The sequence below is a fragment of the Opisthorchis viverrini genome (assembly GCF_000715545.1).
Source record: "Opisthorchis viverrini unplaced genomic scaffold opera_v5_6, whole genome shotgun sequence".
In the NCBI taxonomy this organism is placed as follows: Eukaryota; Metazoa; Platyhelminthes; class Trematoda; order Opisthorchiida; family Opisthorchiidae; genus Opisthorchis; species Opisthorchis viverrini.
In genome coordinates this window covers 1,716,298-1,735,830 of record NW_008751662.1, presented here as the reverse complement: position 1 = coordinate 1,735,830, position 19,533 = coordinate 1,716,298, and the positions used below count along the sequence as shown (strand labels likewise).

Here is a 19,533-nt window from a genome sequence, read left to right as displayed (position 1 = left end):
GGGAAACAAAAGTGTTAAAAATTCTCTCATTGATAACCGACACCTGGTATACAAAAATAATAACGTCCAAACCATTTGAAAACGTATAAAATGCACTGTAAGGTCCTTCAATAGCGAAAATAGGCGTGCGCATCAGTCTCCAATGATACACAGGGAGGACAACAAGGGAAACAAAGGTGTTAAAAATTCTCTCATCGATAACCGACACCTAGTATACAAAAATAATAACGTCCAACCCATCTAAAAACGTGTAAAATGCACCGTAAGGTCCTTCAACAGCGAAAATAGGCGTGCGCATCAGTCGGGAAATGAAAGAATCAAATGCGAGATACGCTGGATAAATTTACGTGGGTAAAGAGGCTATGTCCGAGTTCTGTTGGACTTTAGAGATGCGCATCGTCTTGAATAAACTACCCAATTCCGTCATCGCATCCGCGTGAGTCTTGATCTCCGGCTTCTGCCGAACATGTCGGTAGTTCTCACGTACGAAATCCGCGAAGGCCGGTCGACGCTTTTCACTTAACTCGGACGATTGGGTCTGTTGCACTTGAGGGCGGACAGTGCAGTGGGCGAGAAGACGCTTGTCCATCGTACCCGCGACACTTGGACGCATCATTCGACCGCGAGGTGTATTGATGAGGAGTTCGAAACGTGATCGACAACGCCCACATATCTGAGAAAGACAGAAAAACACAAACTAGAATGAGTAGGCAGTAAAAATTCAACCGAATTCAGCAACAAATACGACAAATCTATCATAGTTGTGTTATGCAAAAGAAATCAAACGAGACAGGGTTAACTTCAAGTTAGTGCTACGTTGTATCAAACAGTTAACAAGAAAGTCCACAACAGTACGACGTCCCAGATGTTCAGAGGCTGGGAAAATGCGAAACCGAACAAGCCTGAAGGTGATGAATAAACTCAAAAACGTACTTGTTTTTCCGTATCGATTGATTTGGAGTGACGATTAATGCATGCACCACAGCCTGTGCATCGATAGGTGAACTTAGTCTCAATTGTGTACGCATGACACACAGAAACTACGGGGATATCAGGCCATACTTGCATCGCGCGATTGGCCCAGCGACGCCAACGTGAGCCGTGACCATCGTTCACGCCATCGAGTATCCAGACTGCGGCGTGACAGACCTCATGAAGTAGTGTGTCACGGACACGTTCCGCGGATGTGCACACTTTTGGGGACAGCTCTATCTGAGCTATTCGGGTCTAAAGAGAGGTAACAGGTGAGATAAACTGATTTGATGAAGGGAACTAAGCAGGTGAATGCGAGTATCCGTAAAAAAGAGCTGTCCGGGTCAACTTACAATAGTTTTTTCACCAACCCGCGGGATGACCTCACGTCGCAGATATTTGCACTGACCAGCAGTGCGCAGCAATCGGGTGTTCCAAACAATTGACAGGTCATCAGGTAGCTGCAGGAATAAAATCGCACACAGTAAAAATATACCAGACGGTGAAGACATTTCGTTGAGCATATCCTATGGCCGGTATCCTGGAGTGACGTAACAGAATACAAAACGTTCAGTGATTGCCACGAACGACACACACCGCACGAAACAAACGAAGTGCCAAGTTCTGTAACTTGCAATCACAGCTCGAAGTATTAGTTACAATTTTCGTCGTTTCAACGGGATAAACGGTGGGTCTACTTGGCATGAAACTTGAACTTTGTCTCGCGAACCCAGTTTAAAACGTATGACAAAAAGAACTCTTTTGTTGCACACACTATCACTGACGAACGTCACGCCCGCACACATACACAGTAAAGTATGTAGTATTCTCTTCGGGAAATCAGTTCACATACACAGGGGGAACCCTTGAGCTTCTATTTGATATTCTTTGAAGTTCCGATGACACACTCGTGCAGACGAGTAAAAGTACGAGAGTGAGAAGAAATCCTGCAGCTACGAGTAAATTAGTCCAATCTTGTTTAAAATCCTATTTGGATAGATGGTGTAGTTGTGATATTTTTATTAGTAGTATAAAGATTTTTTGATAAAAACAATTGTAAAAGGAACCAACTACAGCAAACCCGATACACGCTTCACAAACTATCAGCCTCGTCCCCCACCACGCCCAAAAAGAGGTTCGTACACCCCAGGTTTAGAACTGTTGTTGGCTCAGCAACGAGGCCGGTGAGGTTTCATATGAAGCGTGCATTGAAACCAAATCAGCACCAAAGTCAACCTAATGTACATACGCTAGCGCTATCCAACGACCTGATAATTCATCTTGAGAATTCGTGGTTTCACACTCAACACAATCAGTAAGAATCACACAGTGCTATCACGATGTCCACAGTCCCCGTTTTTGATACTAATAGCATCATGAGTAGTTTTTTGCAGCAGTAGCTATTTCGCTATATTCTGTCGTGTAATGGTGAGTTGCATCTGATCACGTTAAAAACTTAATTTTTCCCAGTTGTGCAGGCGAAATTATTGTGCTAGCTCTCCTTAGTAGTCCAATGTCGGGGTCCAGCACTGGCTCGACACCTATTTTACAGCCAGGAGAAATGAATCATTCGCTGTCGTTGGGGAAGTACCTCTGCTCAAGCCTACAGAGGCCTCGTGCGGTTCGTATTTGTAGCCCCCTGGTTGCCGATATATTTCGGTTGTTTTTTAATCAATTTCTGTCAGGTTATCTATCTATAAAAATAATAATCTTTTAGCTGTGATACCCCTTCGGTACCTGGTCGCCATGCCACCTGAGGGCCAAGATCCTGCCAAGTTGCCCAAGCCTGGACAGGGGAAGCAAAGATGGATTGGATTCGAACCACAGGCCTTCTGGTTATGGCTTAACCAGTGAGTTATCTCAAGCTCATTGATCTATCTATTTGCAAGATACGCATATGTGGATTATAGGTGGATTATATCAAAACATGAAATACATACATTCCCCTGACATTTCGTTACTACGAAATCTTCATAAGATTGAATCATGCCAGGATGGCTCAGATCAGCGATATATGCAAGCCAACACTTACCCTCCGTAGAGCAGGCCAATCGAATTTGTCACGAATATGCGCTGCTGTCACGGCGTAATATCCCTCTGACGGAACAGAACAAGCTGTTCTAGGACACCTTGGCTCACGTTTTACATCGGGCATCCCTTCAGAAAACCTAATGTCATCAGGCTGCAAGTCTATTTTGTATCAGGAGTACGGGTGATAAGTGGCCCTCACACATCATGAACTCTGACCAGTGTCTCGGCATGCGAGCTGGCTAAGGTGCTATGTACAGCTCTGTTACCGTTTCAGAAGAGCTTGGTAAACTGCTGTGTTACCGGTTTAAACTCGGACAGTAATACGATTTATGTGATTCCGCCACTGTCACTTAGGTGCCCAAATCGGCAATATGCGCGTGGAGTTGTGCGGACTATACAAGCACTCAAATGCAGTGAATCGAGTCGAAATCATCTTGGGTATTGGTAAGGTACGGGCAGATGGATTAGGTCAAAACCGAGTTTATGCATAGAGCCGGTTCTGACAAACTCTCTACACAGCACAAGTGGCGCATCTATATTCCGGTGCATTTTATACAGAAAGTGCGAGTCCATAAGCTAGTCCTCACCAGCGAAAGGCCTACACGTCGTTCGACTGCACGAAAAGATTGCACAAAGCTCTCCGACAACACGAACATGCACAAAGTGGTGTTGTGAATAAGCAATCGAGAGCAAATGACTACTTTTCGGCTTTACGATGAGCGCACTGTAGTCTGACCCAAAGGATAGAAGCTTTCTTCTTGTTCTCCTTCTTCACTTCTGCATGAGTTAGAAACTTGGTAGAGCCTCCAATTTCGCGATGGAGGCCTTAGTAAATCCAATCATTGTAAAGGAATACAATTTGACCGGTAAGAACGTACAGTCGTTTTTTTATGCATCAGCAACACTGGTGTTTCTACTTTCAAGCAAGTATCCAATCCATTCCACACCATGGGAATGAGGACCAAGCAGTGGACAACTAGCGGTTGGTTCTCCCATAGTTTGTAGATATCCTTCGTGCTGTCTCTGTTATTACTGCAGTTGAATTTAAAATGGTCTAGAGGGCTAAAGTAACCAATAGGTTCAGATGTGGTCACAGCATCTGTGCTAGTAATTCGAGGTTAGAAAGCGTATCAGTCGTGCACTGCAGAATCTCTGATCAAACGTCTTGACAAATACCTATTTTCACGAAAGGTCATGACTGTCAACTTTCTTCTGAGACGTCGATAAAGAAACGTTCAGCTGTAGCACCCTTTCGATGCCTAACTGCTATGTCAACAGAAGGGAACACGAGGGTTGGAATACTATCAGGTTGCCCAAGACTATACAGGGTTGAGAGAGAGAGAGAGGGAGGTCGGGTTCGAACTACGGACCAGAAAATGTGCCCTCTAACCAATGAGCCATCGATAAGCCAATATCTGAGCAACAAGACCGTTCGGCTTCGAAAGACACTGCCTGAAAGGCGCCTTATCCGTCGCACTGCAAAGAATCGAAAACGGGTAGTGGTTTATGCTAAATCTGGAACATTCTTTCTTCCTTGAAGGTATCCTGTAGTCTTAGTTGTCGATAAATTGCTATCCAAAAGCATCCAGTCGTACAGTATTCCCTCATGATGAGGCATATAAGGAAAACAGGACACTGCTTAGACGTAATACACTACTAATAGAGTTACTGTCGAAGAGTTTTCAGCAGTCTTATGAGTAGTCTATAACGCCTATGCCATGTACAGCGATTTCTCAAATATCGTGCCAACTGAAACATGAGACTGCCTGGTGCAGCATATTCAGTTGCTTAAAAACATCATGAACGAGAGATTCAGCTGAGTTTCAGACGATTTTCCCGTCAAAACCAAATTGGTATGCAAATTAATGTATTAAACAGAACACACTTCACAAGCCTCAGTCTAAAAAACATGCACAATGGGCCCCAGTGAGGCCAGTCGGGGCGGAGAAGCCGAAAGGACTGTACAGCTGTTTCATCCCTATTGGGAACCGTCAGCAGTGCGCATCTCACGAAATTGCGAATCCGCAACCTTCCGGTCCCTGGTTGAAAACCTGACCGTCTGGCCTCGAACGGTTGAACAGGAGTGTGATCAGCTCTCACTCACACACGCTTTAATCACAGAAACCACATCACGTGGCCACGTAATGACAGAAAGGAAATCTCATCTGAAAATTACAAGATCTCCCACACTACGATCAACTATGATTTGTGTTTGTGCAATGCGAATTCCTCGTATCCTAATTTCGTTGGCTGGACAATGCAAGATGGATATGCTGTGGGTTGTCGTAATTTTTTGGACCAAGCGTACACGACACAAGACTAGTATGAATGATAGCTTCACCTCTCGTGCCTAAGAGACCGTGTTTTTTTAATCTCACGAGGATTAGACCAATCGAAAGGCTGTGTATATATGAGGTACGACCGGTACCAGATACGTGCATAGAACAAAATAAGAAAAACGTCAGTAAACAGTGTAATAAAAGCTCAAATGCCCAGAGGAAGATGAGTGCTTCGAAGACCTGAAGAAAATATGGGCAATACCGTATTAGTCAAGGTGTTTCGAGCAACAGTGACCGAGTACCCCTTGGAGGCATCTGTTTGCTACATATGTAAAACTAGTTGTTGGACTTGCCTGACCCGAGCTTCGTTTATGGACCAACGTCCAGGTAACCAATGCATTGACGTCAGCATTTTACCGAATGGTACTTCACCTAAAGAATATTCTATCTTATGGGGGGAGTCGTAAAAAGTCAAACAATGGTTAAACACGCAACGTGTACGCAGTGAACATACCCGTTTGTCAAACACCTTTTCGTTGAAAATACGGAATAGCCTGTTCGCCAATTCAACACGATTGGCCTTGAACCGTTTAACGAAACTGAAAGGGAATGGATGGGGAATGGCAAAAATATAGAAACGAGTTAAGTCATCAGTGCCAGCAATTAAGAAATGGGTCACGAGTTTAAAATGATTAACCGAATTCCTCCGAGCTAGAAACAAAGTTAAAAAAAATTCCTTGAATAAGTGCATATCAAAGAAGTTGCTCCCACCCGAATTAGTCGAATATGAATTATCATAACCATGCTCTAGGTACCATATAGGTCAACCATTATAGGTTAGAAACGTGGAAAGTTGGGTTGAAAACATCTACCAGGAAATCGATTTCTACTAAGTATGAGATGCAGCTGTGTGTTTTCAAACTAACCTACGAGATGAGAAGCAATTGAGTGTTGCTATCAACCCACTTGTTGAGAAATAGACATCACTGATGCGTTATGTACTACTAACTAGTTATGAGAAAAGGCTAGCCTAGAGTGATGGAACAAGCGAAGAAATGCGCTATGATCGCCTAGTGTAAAATAGATACAGTTATGGAAAACCCTTTTTAGCCCCTGTAATTGTCGTCCATAGTGAAAGAACAGATGTTTTGGACATAGAAAATTCCATATCCGACTTCAAACAGTGAATCTTGAGAGTAGATATGCAGTCAACTTCCATAGGGTGTACACAGCACCCTGAAAGATTAGCTGGATATGTGCTTTGGGTTGATTGAGAGATATCTAAGTAACAGGTCTGTCCCATGTTCATTTGGCATATCTTGACCTCCATCTAGCACACCGCTCGCATTAGGCTACCCGCGGCTAGCTAAGCGGGGTGGGAGTTGTCAGGGTTTTCAAGCCTTCGACGACCGTCAACGACAGACAGACGCCGAAAATCAACTCTGGGTTCAGGAGTCATGGCAACACTTGTCCTAAACAATGCCCCATATAATTACCGCTGCTTCGTAGGTCGTAGTCGGTTGTGAATTCCCCAATGAATAACGACCTCTCTCTGATGTGACTAAACTCAAGATTTCCAGGTGTCTAATAATGGGACATTCACAGAGCTGGCTTAGTCCCATTCCGCAGGTAGATGAAACAAGCTAAAGAAAAAGCAAACGGTGAACAAACAAACACAAACTAGACAATGGGGAAATACTAATAGTTGCAGTTCAAGCGGCGTAGTTGAATCATCTGTGCCCTGTCGTTTTGCCTGCAGCAAGTAGTAGTTTTGGGACGGGGCGTCCGTTCGCTCAACAAAGCATAGCCTGCCACTGATGTTTCCTCTAAACTAATTCGATTGTTGTGCAAGTCAGTAACTTCTCCACACAAGTGAAAAACTGCGAGAGCCACACCCTCTGCGACGGTAAAAAGCTCAGTACAAGGGCCATCGGCAACAACAGGAACCGGGGATTATCAATGTCACAAAAGAATGAACTCAAGTTGATAAATGCTGTAAAAATGGGAACAAATAAACCAGTGGAATTCGTTAATTAAACAAGAGAAAGGAACACAATTCAGTTCTTAAGAAAGATGTGGTCGGACCGAAAAAATACACCAGGTATGGAGGTCATCGGGAGTACATCACGTCCATCCTACTAGGATTCAGCTGGATCTCGCACGAATGACTTCAGGTTCTCTGCTGGATCAGATCAACACATTGATCATTTGTCAGTAACTAAAATGCCCTTACTAGGCTGGTTGGATCAAGGCCCCCTGTTTTAGTCTCTCAACTAGTGGTGTTATTATGTCTTCCAGAGTGGATCACGATACGATAAGCTTGTTGAAACGGCACCGGGTTGGGCTTCCTTCTGGGCGGTTCCTTGTGAGGAGTTTCACTGGAAACATCGGTAACAACAGCATTTCAGCGACATAGACCTTTATTCCAAATCTACACAGATTCGCTGTGACAAGGTAAACGTGAATCGATTCATCGCCAGCTGATGACTGAATCGAGCCTAGCCGAATTCGACTGCTTATGTAACGGGCCAAGAAGTGGTGGGTATAAACTTTATCCAAACTGTCAACAACTGCTGACATTCTCCAAACAACTGTGGTGTTACGTCGAAAAAAATGACCTGATCTCAATCAGATCACCAAAATCCAAACACCCAGGGGAGAAACCAGCCGACGTAGCATTTTGATATATCTGTGATGGCCTTCGGAAAAGCTAAAATCCATTCGTTCGTTAAAGGACGCAACCGAATGAGTCATTTGAGTAGTTCTCCTATCCTGGTGCGATTACCCAGCTCAATCAAGACTAAAGAGGGTTCGACTCTCGGTCTTATTGAAGCTCTTCAGCAAAATATATCCTTCATTGTGCTGGGATCTGAATTCCGATGCGGGTACGTTCCAACTACCGGAGCGTCACACATTGGATGCACCTAAATTATCACGTTGTAGCTTTGGGTGAGGTTTAGCCCACGGTTCGAACAAAAGCCAATCGGTGACTTCAAGATCCCGGATTATAGCGGGTGCTTCATGTCGGCACAATCATTCAGCTGTAAAACCCTCCCGGTGCTTAGCTCCCATGTCACCCGGGGGAAGCATGCCACCCTGGGATACTGCCAGGTCGCCCAGGCCTAGACAGGGGAAGTCGAGTGGCAGAGGTAGGGTTCGAAACACGGACCTTCCGGTCAGTAAATTCGCGCTCTAACCACTTGGGCCATCTCGCCCTATATCGGCCCAAAAACTTCGATCATTTATTTTCAGTTGTGGCGTTTGCTGAAAGTATATCCAAGGAGCTCTTATTTTGGACTTTCCTCTTACGATTCTAGCGATCGGAAGGTAGGAGCTGCTGATAAACTCGAATTAAAGGGAAAAAAGTAAAAAATCAAAGCAAACTGGAACATTAAAACTCGACTCTCGGTCTTATTGAAGCTCTTCAGAAAAATATATCCTTCATTGTGCTGGGATCTGAATTCCGATGCGGGTACGTTCCAACTACCGGAGCGTCACACAATGGATGCGCCTAAATTATCACGTTGTAGCTTTGGTTACTCATGAGTAGCAAAATGACTCAAAATAATCGAGGACAACTGTCTATGAAGAGTCGAAGTACCGAAATAGCGGCACGTCTGATGACCGTCTGTGATGTCATCAGTGAACAAAACTGCATAAACAACAAAATGATTACATAAACATTGACTGGAGAGGGGGCATTTATTCAATGTCATTCACACCAAACGGTAAACTGGTGCGCTTTTTAGTACTTAATCTGTCAAACTGCCTCTGTCAAATAAGGTATTCACAGGATTCCCTCAATTAAAAGGCTTCCTTATCACCCACTGCACGGAACTATTTGGGGCGTTTGTCCACGGAATGTGCCACAAGATGGCCGCCCTTCTGTGTTCGAAACCTGAGGGCCCACAGACTTGACCTTCGCATCCTTACATCCTCGTAATCCAGTTCCCCACGTTACTATCATAATCGTCAATCCAATAAGAGCGTTTGGCTAGAAATTTCCCATAATATCTGCTTAGTATTTCTATGGGGAACCGAATGAGTGAATGAGATGACGGCTTAAATAAACTAGACTGAAATCAAAGCAACTTTACCGTTCAGCGCTTGGATGACGTCTGCGACCTGTCCTGCGAGTATCGCCCTCCTCCAACGGATAAAGGGATGAAACAAAGTCAGCCCAAACAGGCAGACTTGTGCTTGAAAGGGATCGGCTGACGCAGGTTTTGGAAGTTGGGGACCGTAGCTGCGACCGACTCTCTCTTGGCCGTTCTAACCGTCTCGAAAGATTGCCTATGGTAGCTGGTGGCCTCCGAAAGAGCTCAGTTGCAGCACTCGAGTTCTGGTGTACGCCGTCCGTCGGTTTGTCCCCAAAAGATGGAGATATTTGTTTGTGAAGTGGCAACCGACTGTACAGTGGGTATGGAAATGTCGGAGTGGTAGATAAGTTGAAATAAAACCTGAAAAAATCTGGATAAGTGATATCATGTTCAAAGCGAGTTCGTTAGTCATAAGAACACGACAGACTTGCCCAGTGATATCAGGACGTGGAAATATTTTATTCCGGAAAATAATATATCGAGCACTGTTGAGAGAAAGGAAGATACGAAACCAGTATTTTAAGCAGAATATGTGGACAATGCGGTAAATGTGGGGTGATTACGGAATCTTTCAGAACAGCGGTTTTCAACAGTTGCGATACTGTATCCTGGTTGTGAGTCTAGCTTTAGGGACAGTAACATCCAAATGGACAGTAGGGACTATAGCACTCAAGCTGAGAGTTAAGCTTCTGAACCCTACATAAGATGCCTCCTGGTGTAGGATAAATTAGAATGTATCGCGAAAAATGCGAACTTTTGACCTTGCTATGAGCAGGATTGCTGGATCACCATAGTAATTAGGACCCACTATGTTCACAAATACCAAACACATTTTGGATCCACGACCGCTTGGTGGAGGAAGGTGAGCAAACTGAGTCTACCTACAAAAAAGTACGGTGAGTAAAAAAGAGCTGAAGACTCTTGTCCTGGAAGATAATTCGGAATCTGGTTTGCAGGGTGAACAAGTTGACAGGAGGGCTCATTCAGTATGAAAAAAACTTGGCAAACTAAAACTAGAAAATGAAAAAATTTATCCAAAAGCCACCGAAACTTAAAGTAAAATGAGACCGAAGTAATCAGACGACCTTTGCGTAACTAATATTACTAGAAGGTAAAAGCTTCTTGAAGTAACACCCTAGATTTGCTTACATAAACGGTTAGTAAAACTTCGACTCACTGAATTACCAGCGAGTAATTTGACGCTGCAAACTGTCAGCTTAAAAGAAAGGGAAGATTAATTATAGCTTGACCAGTTGGTTGAGGGAGAGACCTCAGAAGGAGGTACTCAGTATCGTAACCATAACCATTCGGAGTGGATCGCAGTGTGATGTAACCTGGCTAACAAGACCTTTGAAATTCTTCTAAAGGGGTCATTTAGGTAGCGTGTGCCAATGAATTACAGTTCGCTGAATTCTCATGAGGCCCCTTCGACTAAACTGAACAGCAGATACGGGTGAAAGGTGTTCAGACTTAACAGACGGCCCGTCGAATTTTTCGCGGATCCAGGGAACCACAGTTCGTCAGCATACAGGCAACGATTGTTGTGGAAGCATTCAGCTCTGAAAGCAATCTTGACTGCATTTATTTCTTACATCATCATGATGTATGTACCGTGTGTATCCGTTAATACAGCGAGTGTCTGATACTTCACTCACGCGGTCATGCATCGCTGGCAGAATGTGTTGTCCAAACTGTACTTCATCCCGGTTAGATCAGATATCACCAAAGTTCGACGAGGTGACCGATCACCTGCATATCAGTAAAATGACCGAGCAATCACAGTTTGGCCTCGCCAAAATCACAAAACAGCAAGCACCTGAGTATCAGTAAAATGACCAAGCAATCACAGCCAGTTTGACCCCGCCAAAATCACAAAACAGCAAGCACCTGACTTGCCCTAGGAAATCATAAGTCACCCACTCCGGACTTCCACGGCACCTCGAGAGCACCGATGCCCAAGGGCGGGCAGTCTCCGTTTCTTTTCAACAGGTTTCACAACTATAGAGTTGCATTGGAGGCGAAATTTCCTTACAAAAGTTTGAATACCAAGTTGAACGAGATGACATCCAAATTTAGCCCCTTCAAAGGTCTAATTTAAAACCAGTAGTCGTCTAGTGCATTGCAGTTACGTACTTCCAAGAGACCACCTGCCAAAGAACCGGCGTTGAGTAAGTCCTATTCAACACCTCAAGCAGGTTCAGCTGTAGCACCCTTTCCGTACCTAACTGCCATGCCACCAGAGGTAAGCATGAGGCCTGGGATACTGCCAGGCTACCCAAGCCTAGACAGGGGAAGTCGAAAGGCAGAGGTCGGGTTTGAACCACGGACCTTCGGATCAGTAATTTCACGCTCTGACCATTGAGCTATCTCACCTTTACCACATTCTTCTAGGGTTCCAAAGTATTCACCGATTTCCAACTGTCTGGATCACTCACGCCATACAGACCGAGGACGTTGTCGTTTTGAGCACTGGCATAAGTGAATTGCTACTGGTCACTGATTGCATCTGTCGGCTTCGTTAGGAATGCCTTGTTCATCGCAGAATCCATCATTCGCTGCGACGAATTTTCTCTTTCGGTCGCGGATTGGAAATAAACTGGACTAAAGTTCGGACGCTTCGAATTTGTTGCTAGACTTGTGGTAGCTGTCTGTTAGATACAACCGCGGTGGTTAATTTCTTTGCTGTTCAAACTTCATCACAATTTCCTCTGAATTTGTTGGACAAAGGCTTTTGGAGCGGATATCTAGAATTTATCGGTAACAGTGACTCTATCACGAATCAAGAGATCAACACAGATGAAACCGATAAGGACTAGCTAGACTAATCATATACAATGCACGCTAACAGAAAAAACTAACACATAGTTTGGGTGGCTGAACCCATAGATAGCAGCACAAACTCACCCTAAGTGGGAGAAACCTGCTGTAAGGACATAATTGTAGATAGGCACACACGATAAAAACCCAACCGCACACCATCATCTTAATGGGGCATACTTCGCGTTTTTCCACGTTCACACTTTTTCTCGGTAATGATCACCTTTTCTTTGTCAGTCATCTTCCGTTCTACATATGGTGGAATATGATCTTTTGCATACTAATCAAGGTCATGGTAAATGAATTACCTAATGGGTCATCAAACTCTCTGATCACCAGGAGCCTTCCGTTCGATGTGTAGTGGTTTTTCTGAGGCCTTACTTCAGAGTGAATGCAGCAGCTGTGGCTAAAACCCTTTCGTATTGAGACGTAATCAATAAATCATCATCATCAGCTGTATGAACCGCGTACTTGCCAAAGTGGTTCTGGCTGCCACAGTTTCGTTCACCGATGATTTGGGAAAGCATTGGAGACGAGAGCTGATGAATTGGTGCGTAAATGCAGGACTGGAAATCAAACTGGATATGACTCAATGTCGGGCTAAAATGTTGAAACGTGTGTACCTCCTCGGGCTTGATGTCCACGGTTAAAGATACCTTGGTACCGTTAATTCCATGTTTAAAATTTCATATGGCCCTCACATCTCCAAACGACCTTCATGTACACAAAGACTTGGTGAACTTACACTTCAGCGGCTTCACTGTTGAAAAGAGTGAACACGAAAACTACTACACTAGGTCAATTCGTCTTTAAGAGGGGGGTGGTGACAAGGCTAAGATATAAACATAAATTAAACGCCCGCTGAGGGTGCCCGAGTGTACCACTAGATGTAGCAACTTAAAAGACGAGCTTACTTTTCTGCTTCCACATCAGCTGACCGCGCAGCGTTGTCAAATTGACAATAGAAGAGTTGTTCATCAGAAACCTGCGACCCGGAACTGCTATTGTCGGTGAAAAACGAACTCGAAGAGCCGCTGGAATATTTGGGACTAGGGGGACGGCGCAGTTTTGCGAGAAACTTTTCAAACGCATCGTCATCTGAAGATTCATCAGGAGTCACTGATGATTTCGCAGCCGTTACCCAATTACTGTTAGCGGGTTCCAGTTGCAATTGAGCGAGTGGCGATCGCTCTGAACGCTTTGGAGTTTGATTGTCAGTAGTCAGTGAACTAGATTCAACGGTCAAATCGGATGTTAGTGAGCTCGGGGACCAAGATGTGATATCGCGGGAAGTAATTTTTTGGACTGAAGTGGGTGAGGGCAAGACCCGTTTGTAAGGTGTGGAAGAAAAATCTGAAGCCAAAAGATCGGGGGTATTTGACGCTTTTATCGCAGTCTCCACTGCAACTGATCCCTGCACATTCTTAGTTTTTTTGGCACTAGACTGCAACAAACGTCATAAAATGGAATAAGGCACTTACACATTGAATTATGCTCAACACATCCTTCAACCAAGATGTGATATCGCGGGAAGCAATTTTTTGGACTGAAGTGGGTGAGGGCAAGACCCGTTTGTAAGGTGTGGAAGAAAAATCTGAAGCCAAAAGATCGGGGGTATTTGACGCTTTTATCGCAGTCTCCACTGCACCTGATCCCTTCACATTCTTATTTTTTCTGGCACTAGACTGCAACAAACGTCATAAAATGGAATAAGGCACTTACACATTGAATTATGCTCAACACATCCTTCTTCGCGGATAATGATCGATAGAACTCCATCTGTGCTACCACCCATACCAAAACGCCTCGACCCCTACACGTAGGCGTTGCGCTGAAATGGATGAGAAGAGGGAATTCTAATGGTGACAACAACTCCACATGGTGACAACTCCATATTCTAAGGCTCAGGATACCAGCAACTAGCTAGAAATGATATCACGAGATCACGAGCGTGCTCTTCAGTCGTTGAGTGATTGAGGATACAAAATTTCGCTGAAAATAAGCAGCGTTCAGCAGAAACATCAATGACGCCTGCTACACAAATGACAGAAAGCCATTGTGAAAGGTCAAAAGAAGAGATAAGGTAGTCAGAAACAGGGGGTTTGTTATGACAATCCACCGAGGGATTGACATTTTCTTATAACTACCACACTTGTACCACACTTGTTTGCCACTATTGCTCATGTACATCATCATTATCATCGTCATCTTGAGACAGTGCTGACACCGATGCTTCACTGCCGTACAGACATAAGGTCTGTCTAATTATATTTAATGCCTCAGAAGGATAAGGGAAAAGTTGGTGAAGCAGGGGACCTAGTGCTGGGCATGTCAAGCATTCCGAAGTACCTACAACTCTAAGCTCTCCATCGGACAATCTGGAAAGAAAAGAGAAAGCGTTCAGCTGTAGCACCCTTCCGGTGCCTAGCTGCCATACCACCCGAAGGAAGCACGAGGGCTGGGATGCTGCCAGGTTGCCCAAGCCTAGACAGGGGAAGTCGAGTGGCGGAGGTCGGATTCGAACCGCGGACCTTCCGGTCAGTGGATTCGCGCTCTAACCACTTGGGCCATCTGGAAAGAAACTGAACAGCACAAAGCCACTGATATCGATCAGTCGCTATTTCTTGCAACACCTTCAGCCAAGTGCACGCGGGGTCACGCGGACCAAATCCTGCCAAGACGTACGCTATTCACCTCGCGCTTCGCGTCATTCCAAAGCAAACACGGAGAACAAAATTTGTCTCGGTAGACGAATTTTCGGCATGCGTAAAACACGGCCGAGCCATCGCAGTCGATGGTGCTGGATGTTTTCCGCGATTGAAATGACCGCTGCACAACTAAATACCCGTTTTGTAATTAATTCGTTACGGATTCATTGACACCATACGACACGCACAACACTTCTGACGCACCTGTGATCAAAAACCTGGAGAGGCCTTACATCATTTGTCCGCAGAGGCAACGTTTCACAGCCATACAACAACACACCCCTCAATGTAGCCTGGTACACGCGACTCCTAAAACTCAGTGATATACCGTTTTGATGTCATAAGTGACGCGAAGTAGCAAACGTGATTCGAGCCTTTGAGATTCCTGCACTGACTTCATCGAACACGTTTCCGTCAGAGCTAACACAACCAACGAGGTATGTAAAAATCCTCCACAACCTCCAGTGACTCTGTATGAATTGTAAGTATGTTCAGACGCTGTAGGCAGTGGATCACGGATTTGTAATCTGAAGGTGCGAGGTGCATGCCGAAAGATGGTCAGTGGTGAAAGCGCGAATTTACTGACCGGAAGGTCCATGGTTTTAACCTGACTTCCGCATCCCGACTTCTCCTGACTAGGCTTGGGCAACCTACTAGTATCCCAACTCTCGTGCTTCTTTCGAGTGACACGGCAGCTAGGCACCGAAGGGGTATTGCAACTGCAGTCACTGAACACGCCACTTACAATCCAGGCAGAGGTACTGGAAGTTGTGGAGCATTTTAGATATATTGGAAGTTGTATTAGTTCTGATTGTAGTGTGACAGATGAGGTGAATGCACGAATCTGCAAGGCCCAGGTCGCGATTGCTAATTTGAGGCACCTATGGCGTCAGAGTGGTGTATCCCTGAATCTAAAGGGACGTGTGTATAGAGCTACAGTGCGGGCTGTTTTGTTGTATGGCTGTGACACTTGGCCTGTTCGAGCAGTGGAACTGAGACGTCTTCAGGTGTCCAACAATCGTTGCCTCAGAACCATAGCTCGTGTGGGTTGGTGTCGGCGAATCCGTAACGAGGCAGTGAGGAAGCGCGTTTTCTGTTGTGCAACGGGTACTTTCATTGAAGAATGTGTCCAGCACCAGAAGCTGCGCTGGTCGAAACATGTGTTGTGTATGCCGAACCATCGTTTGCCGAAAAGAGTGCTGCCTTCCACGCCCAGTCCAGAGTGACGTAAGTAGAGAGGTGGCCAAACCTTGACTTTGCAGACGGGTATGATGGAGATCACGAAACGCTTGGGTGCTGTCGGTGCTACTCGCCTTCCAGGAACGCGTGACCCTCAATGCTGCAAACGATGTCAGTGGCGATCTTGTTGTCAGTTTCTATTCAGATTGCCAGAGTGAATGTCTAGAGGTGTATGCACCTCGGAATGATCGTGGTAAGCTTGCACTAAGCCCCTTCCCCGTCCACCTTTATTCTTTTCTTTACAATAAAGCTTTTAATTAAACTATGGCTGTAGGACGGTGAAGCATCGGTGTTGAACACTGATGCCATGCTGTCAATGATGATGATGATGATGACGTTCACCAACTGCCGGCGCATTCCTCGGTAGGCAAGCTGTCATGACTATATACACCATACCTTTGCATACATCGTTAACTAGTAATTCTCACTCTATATTTTCAGCTCATGTGCTACCACTGTTAGTCGGTTAGAGCGCACATTACGCCCTTCTATTGTCCTCCTTGTGATCTCATCCTGTAACTATTCGACTCTCGCAACACAAGCGTGTCGAGCAGAGCAAACAGGTCAATCGAGTCGAATCCGCCTTGGACATTCAGGAAAACTAGAATTGTGGGTCGCTTATGCGTATGGAGTTGTTCTAGCACCTGAGGAAGTTTGAAGACTTGGTCAACACAACCCCTACCATGCCAGTATCACGCTCGTGGCTCTCGAGTCAGTGCTTCATGCGAGATTCTTAGCACTATGAGAAGGGGTGGCTATCTCGTCCTAGTATGAGTCGCATCTGATGGGGGAGTATTTGGAAGAGACTCTAGGAGACGAGTCTCGCAAATTTGTCCAACGTCCAGATCTACCAGTCCCCCAGTTGCCAAGCGACTTGTCCGCATCTTATGCGGCCCAGGAAAACTTAGGGAGAAGCGACTCCGGACGAGTGAGTTGGGATCTGAGAGAAGCAAGCGGGATTCCAAAGGGGAAGGTGTTGCATGGATCACGTCTCCACATTTTCAGGTGGCACAGCAACTTGTATATGGTAGTCTTACAATCTTGGTATTCCTCGACTTAAAAAAAGTGCGTTCGATTCCGTCGACCGGTTGCTTTTCTCAACACGCTTGCACAATAACGTTCCTGAATAGCAAACATTGTTTGTATGTGGATACTTGTGAGCGAGTGAGTGCATGGTGAGCTCTCCAAAAGTTTTCCTGTAAGCATTGATGAAAGAAAACAAAATAAGCATTCACCGGTAGAACCCATCCAGTGTTTAGCTGCCACGCCAGGAGAGAACTGATACCCTCAGGTCGCCCAGGCCTGAACAGCAGCAGTAGAAATCATGCCTGAATTGGTATGGCCCTAAAAATTGGGAAGTAAAAGTACTATTATAATTACTGTTATAAATGCTTAGGTATAGTCTGAACGGCGGACCTCCACTGAGCTAACTCGAACCCACAACCAATGGTGCCCAAACAAAGATGTTCACTTTCGTCACGATGAGGCAAAAAAGCGAAAAATGGATGATCCCTGTGTTGTAGCTTGGTGAACGATGGTGTATTTCTGCATCGGTCCCTTGGTTTCCTGCTCCACCCACTATGACATATCAAAAGGCACGGTGGCACTATACAGCCCTTTGTGGAGACCAAAGGAGTGTAGCTTGGCGATGGTGTATTTCTGCATCGGTCCCTTGGTTTCCTGCTCCACCCACTATGACATATCAAAAGGCACGGTGGCACTATACATACAGTTGTGGAGACCAAAGGAGAATCATTACATCCGTATTTATGGGGTAATCACAGTGAACCACAAGGTCGCGCAAGGATCACCTTGAGGGGGCGAGGAGCGTCGAGTCAAGGTGCTTGGCTCGGATTGGCTGGAATTCTGACCAATCAGAGCATGCCTTCGTTTTCACGGCCCATGTCGCCCTAGGCTATTGGCACACCTAAAGTGAATTCGCCGAAGCTATAGAGTTTTCGAAGTTTCTATTTTAATGCCGAATTAGCCTAATCAATTTGCACCTTCCCGTGACATGTTGCGCGTAGCATTTTGTTTAAGTGAGCGAAATGTCAAGGTCATTTACCTTCGCCGATTTGCATTTTTTGTCGGTTTACGCGACATAAAACCCGAAATCGAACTTTCGCATATTTTGGCGTTCCTCTGTGTTCCTGAAGAATGAGATAACATCTTAGGAGTATTTGATGAAATAGGCCACCCTATTGGATCAGTCGTAGGCGTTTGTTTACTTTAGACGAACCTGCTCACAACACATTTTCTTCATGGATCTCATATTTCGTTAAGTGCAATAAAGTTAGATTATAGCACAAACTTGCAGTGTTTTGAGATAGCTGTGGGCGTCTTTCCTATTATAACTATGACATTCTACAGGTGGTGACCACCATAAAGCGGTCTCCACGATGACGGTGGCCGTTGTCACTCACCTCGACTACCTATTGTAGCTGATGGATCCTTGTCTGTGTGCAACGCTAATTACGGTCCCCCACATATGTGCGACAGCCCAATCCAATGAGCAACGACGGCCCGTTGTACTCGTATCTCTACTAGTTTTCACTCATCTGGACTACCTGTTGGAACTGCTAGGCCCGTGTTTATGTGCAACGTTGATAATGAAACTGCACCTATGCTCAGTAACATAATCCGATGGTCAGCCTCTTATACTCACAACTGTACTCGAAGTCACCTAACTTGGCTATTTATCTTCATACTCATACTTGCTTCATGCCGTTTACGTTTGCTACCTTCAGTAAACACCACAACTGTAGTCGACGTAACCTGCGTTGGCTACCTAAAGTAACTGCCAGGCCCGCGCACATGCCTGTAGCTAACCATACTGCCCCGGCAACACATATTAGACTAACCCAACGATCAACGGTTGTCATCACCTGTCAAACTTCAATCACCACCCATTTTGATAGCACCCACCCAACTCTTACTCCCTCGACCACTCCCTCCATTACCCGAAACAATGAGCTGTCGCTCACCTCGACTACCTGGCGTAACACCTATTCGCGACGCAGACTGTGAGGCCTCACCTACGCACGGCAACATAATACAATGGCCAACGACGACGCTCCATACTCATAACTCCACGCGCTGATAATGCGCCTGCCATGGATTTACGAAAAAGCCATTGGTGAATTGCATTTTATTCATTCGCATCACTAATACAGGCTTGATTGGTAGTCGCTCCATTTTTCATTTTCTTAAAATCCAACTCGCGGGACAAGGATCCTGAAACGGAAAATGGGCAAGTAATTAACCTTCGGAAACAGCATTTAAGCATCTGGATGTAATTGAATTTTATTGGTTTGCTTACCTAGTGGTTCATAATTCCCAGTACCGGGACGAGGGATAAATGCATAGTCGTTGCGGATTGTCATGGGT

At 45.2% G+C, this 19,533-nt stretch overlaps 1 protein-coding gene across 1 annotated transcript in view; it reads right to left on the bottom strand.

Annotated features, from left to right (window-relative positions):
* The window catches only part of T265_00617 (hypothetical protein), a gene marked incomplete at both ends in the record, with an annotated part of 35,061 nt that continues 15,528 nt past the window's right edge, over window positions 1-19,533 (bottom strand). The window contains 8 exons of the mRNA XM_009164445.1: window positions 1-673; window positions 934-1,227; window positions 1,326-1,433; window positions 5,797-5,881; window positions 9,380-9,742; window positions 13,114-13,643; window positions 13,681-13,884; window positions 13,922-14,030. Coding sequence (XP_009162709.1) covers window positions 344-673; window positions 934-1,227; window positions 1,326-1,433; window positions 5,797-5,881; window positions 9,380-9,742; window positions 13,114-13,643; window positions 13,681-13,884; window positions 13,922-14,030 — 2,023 coding nt within the window. The remainder of the gene's footprint in view (window positions 674-933; window positions 1,228-1,325; window positions 1,434-5,796; window positions 5,882-9,379; window positions 9,743-13,113; window positions 13,644-13,680; window positions 13,885-13,921; window positions 14,031-19,533) is intronic.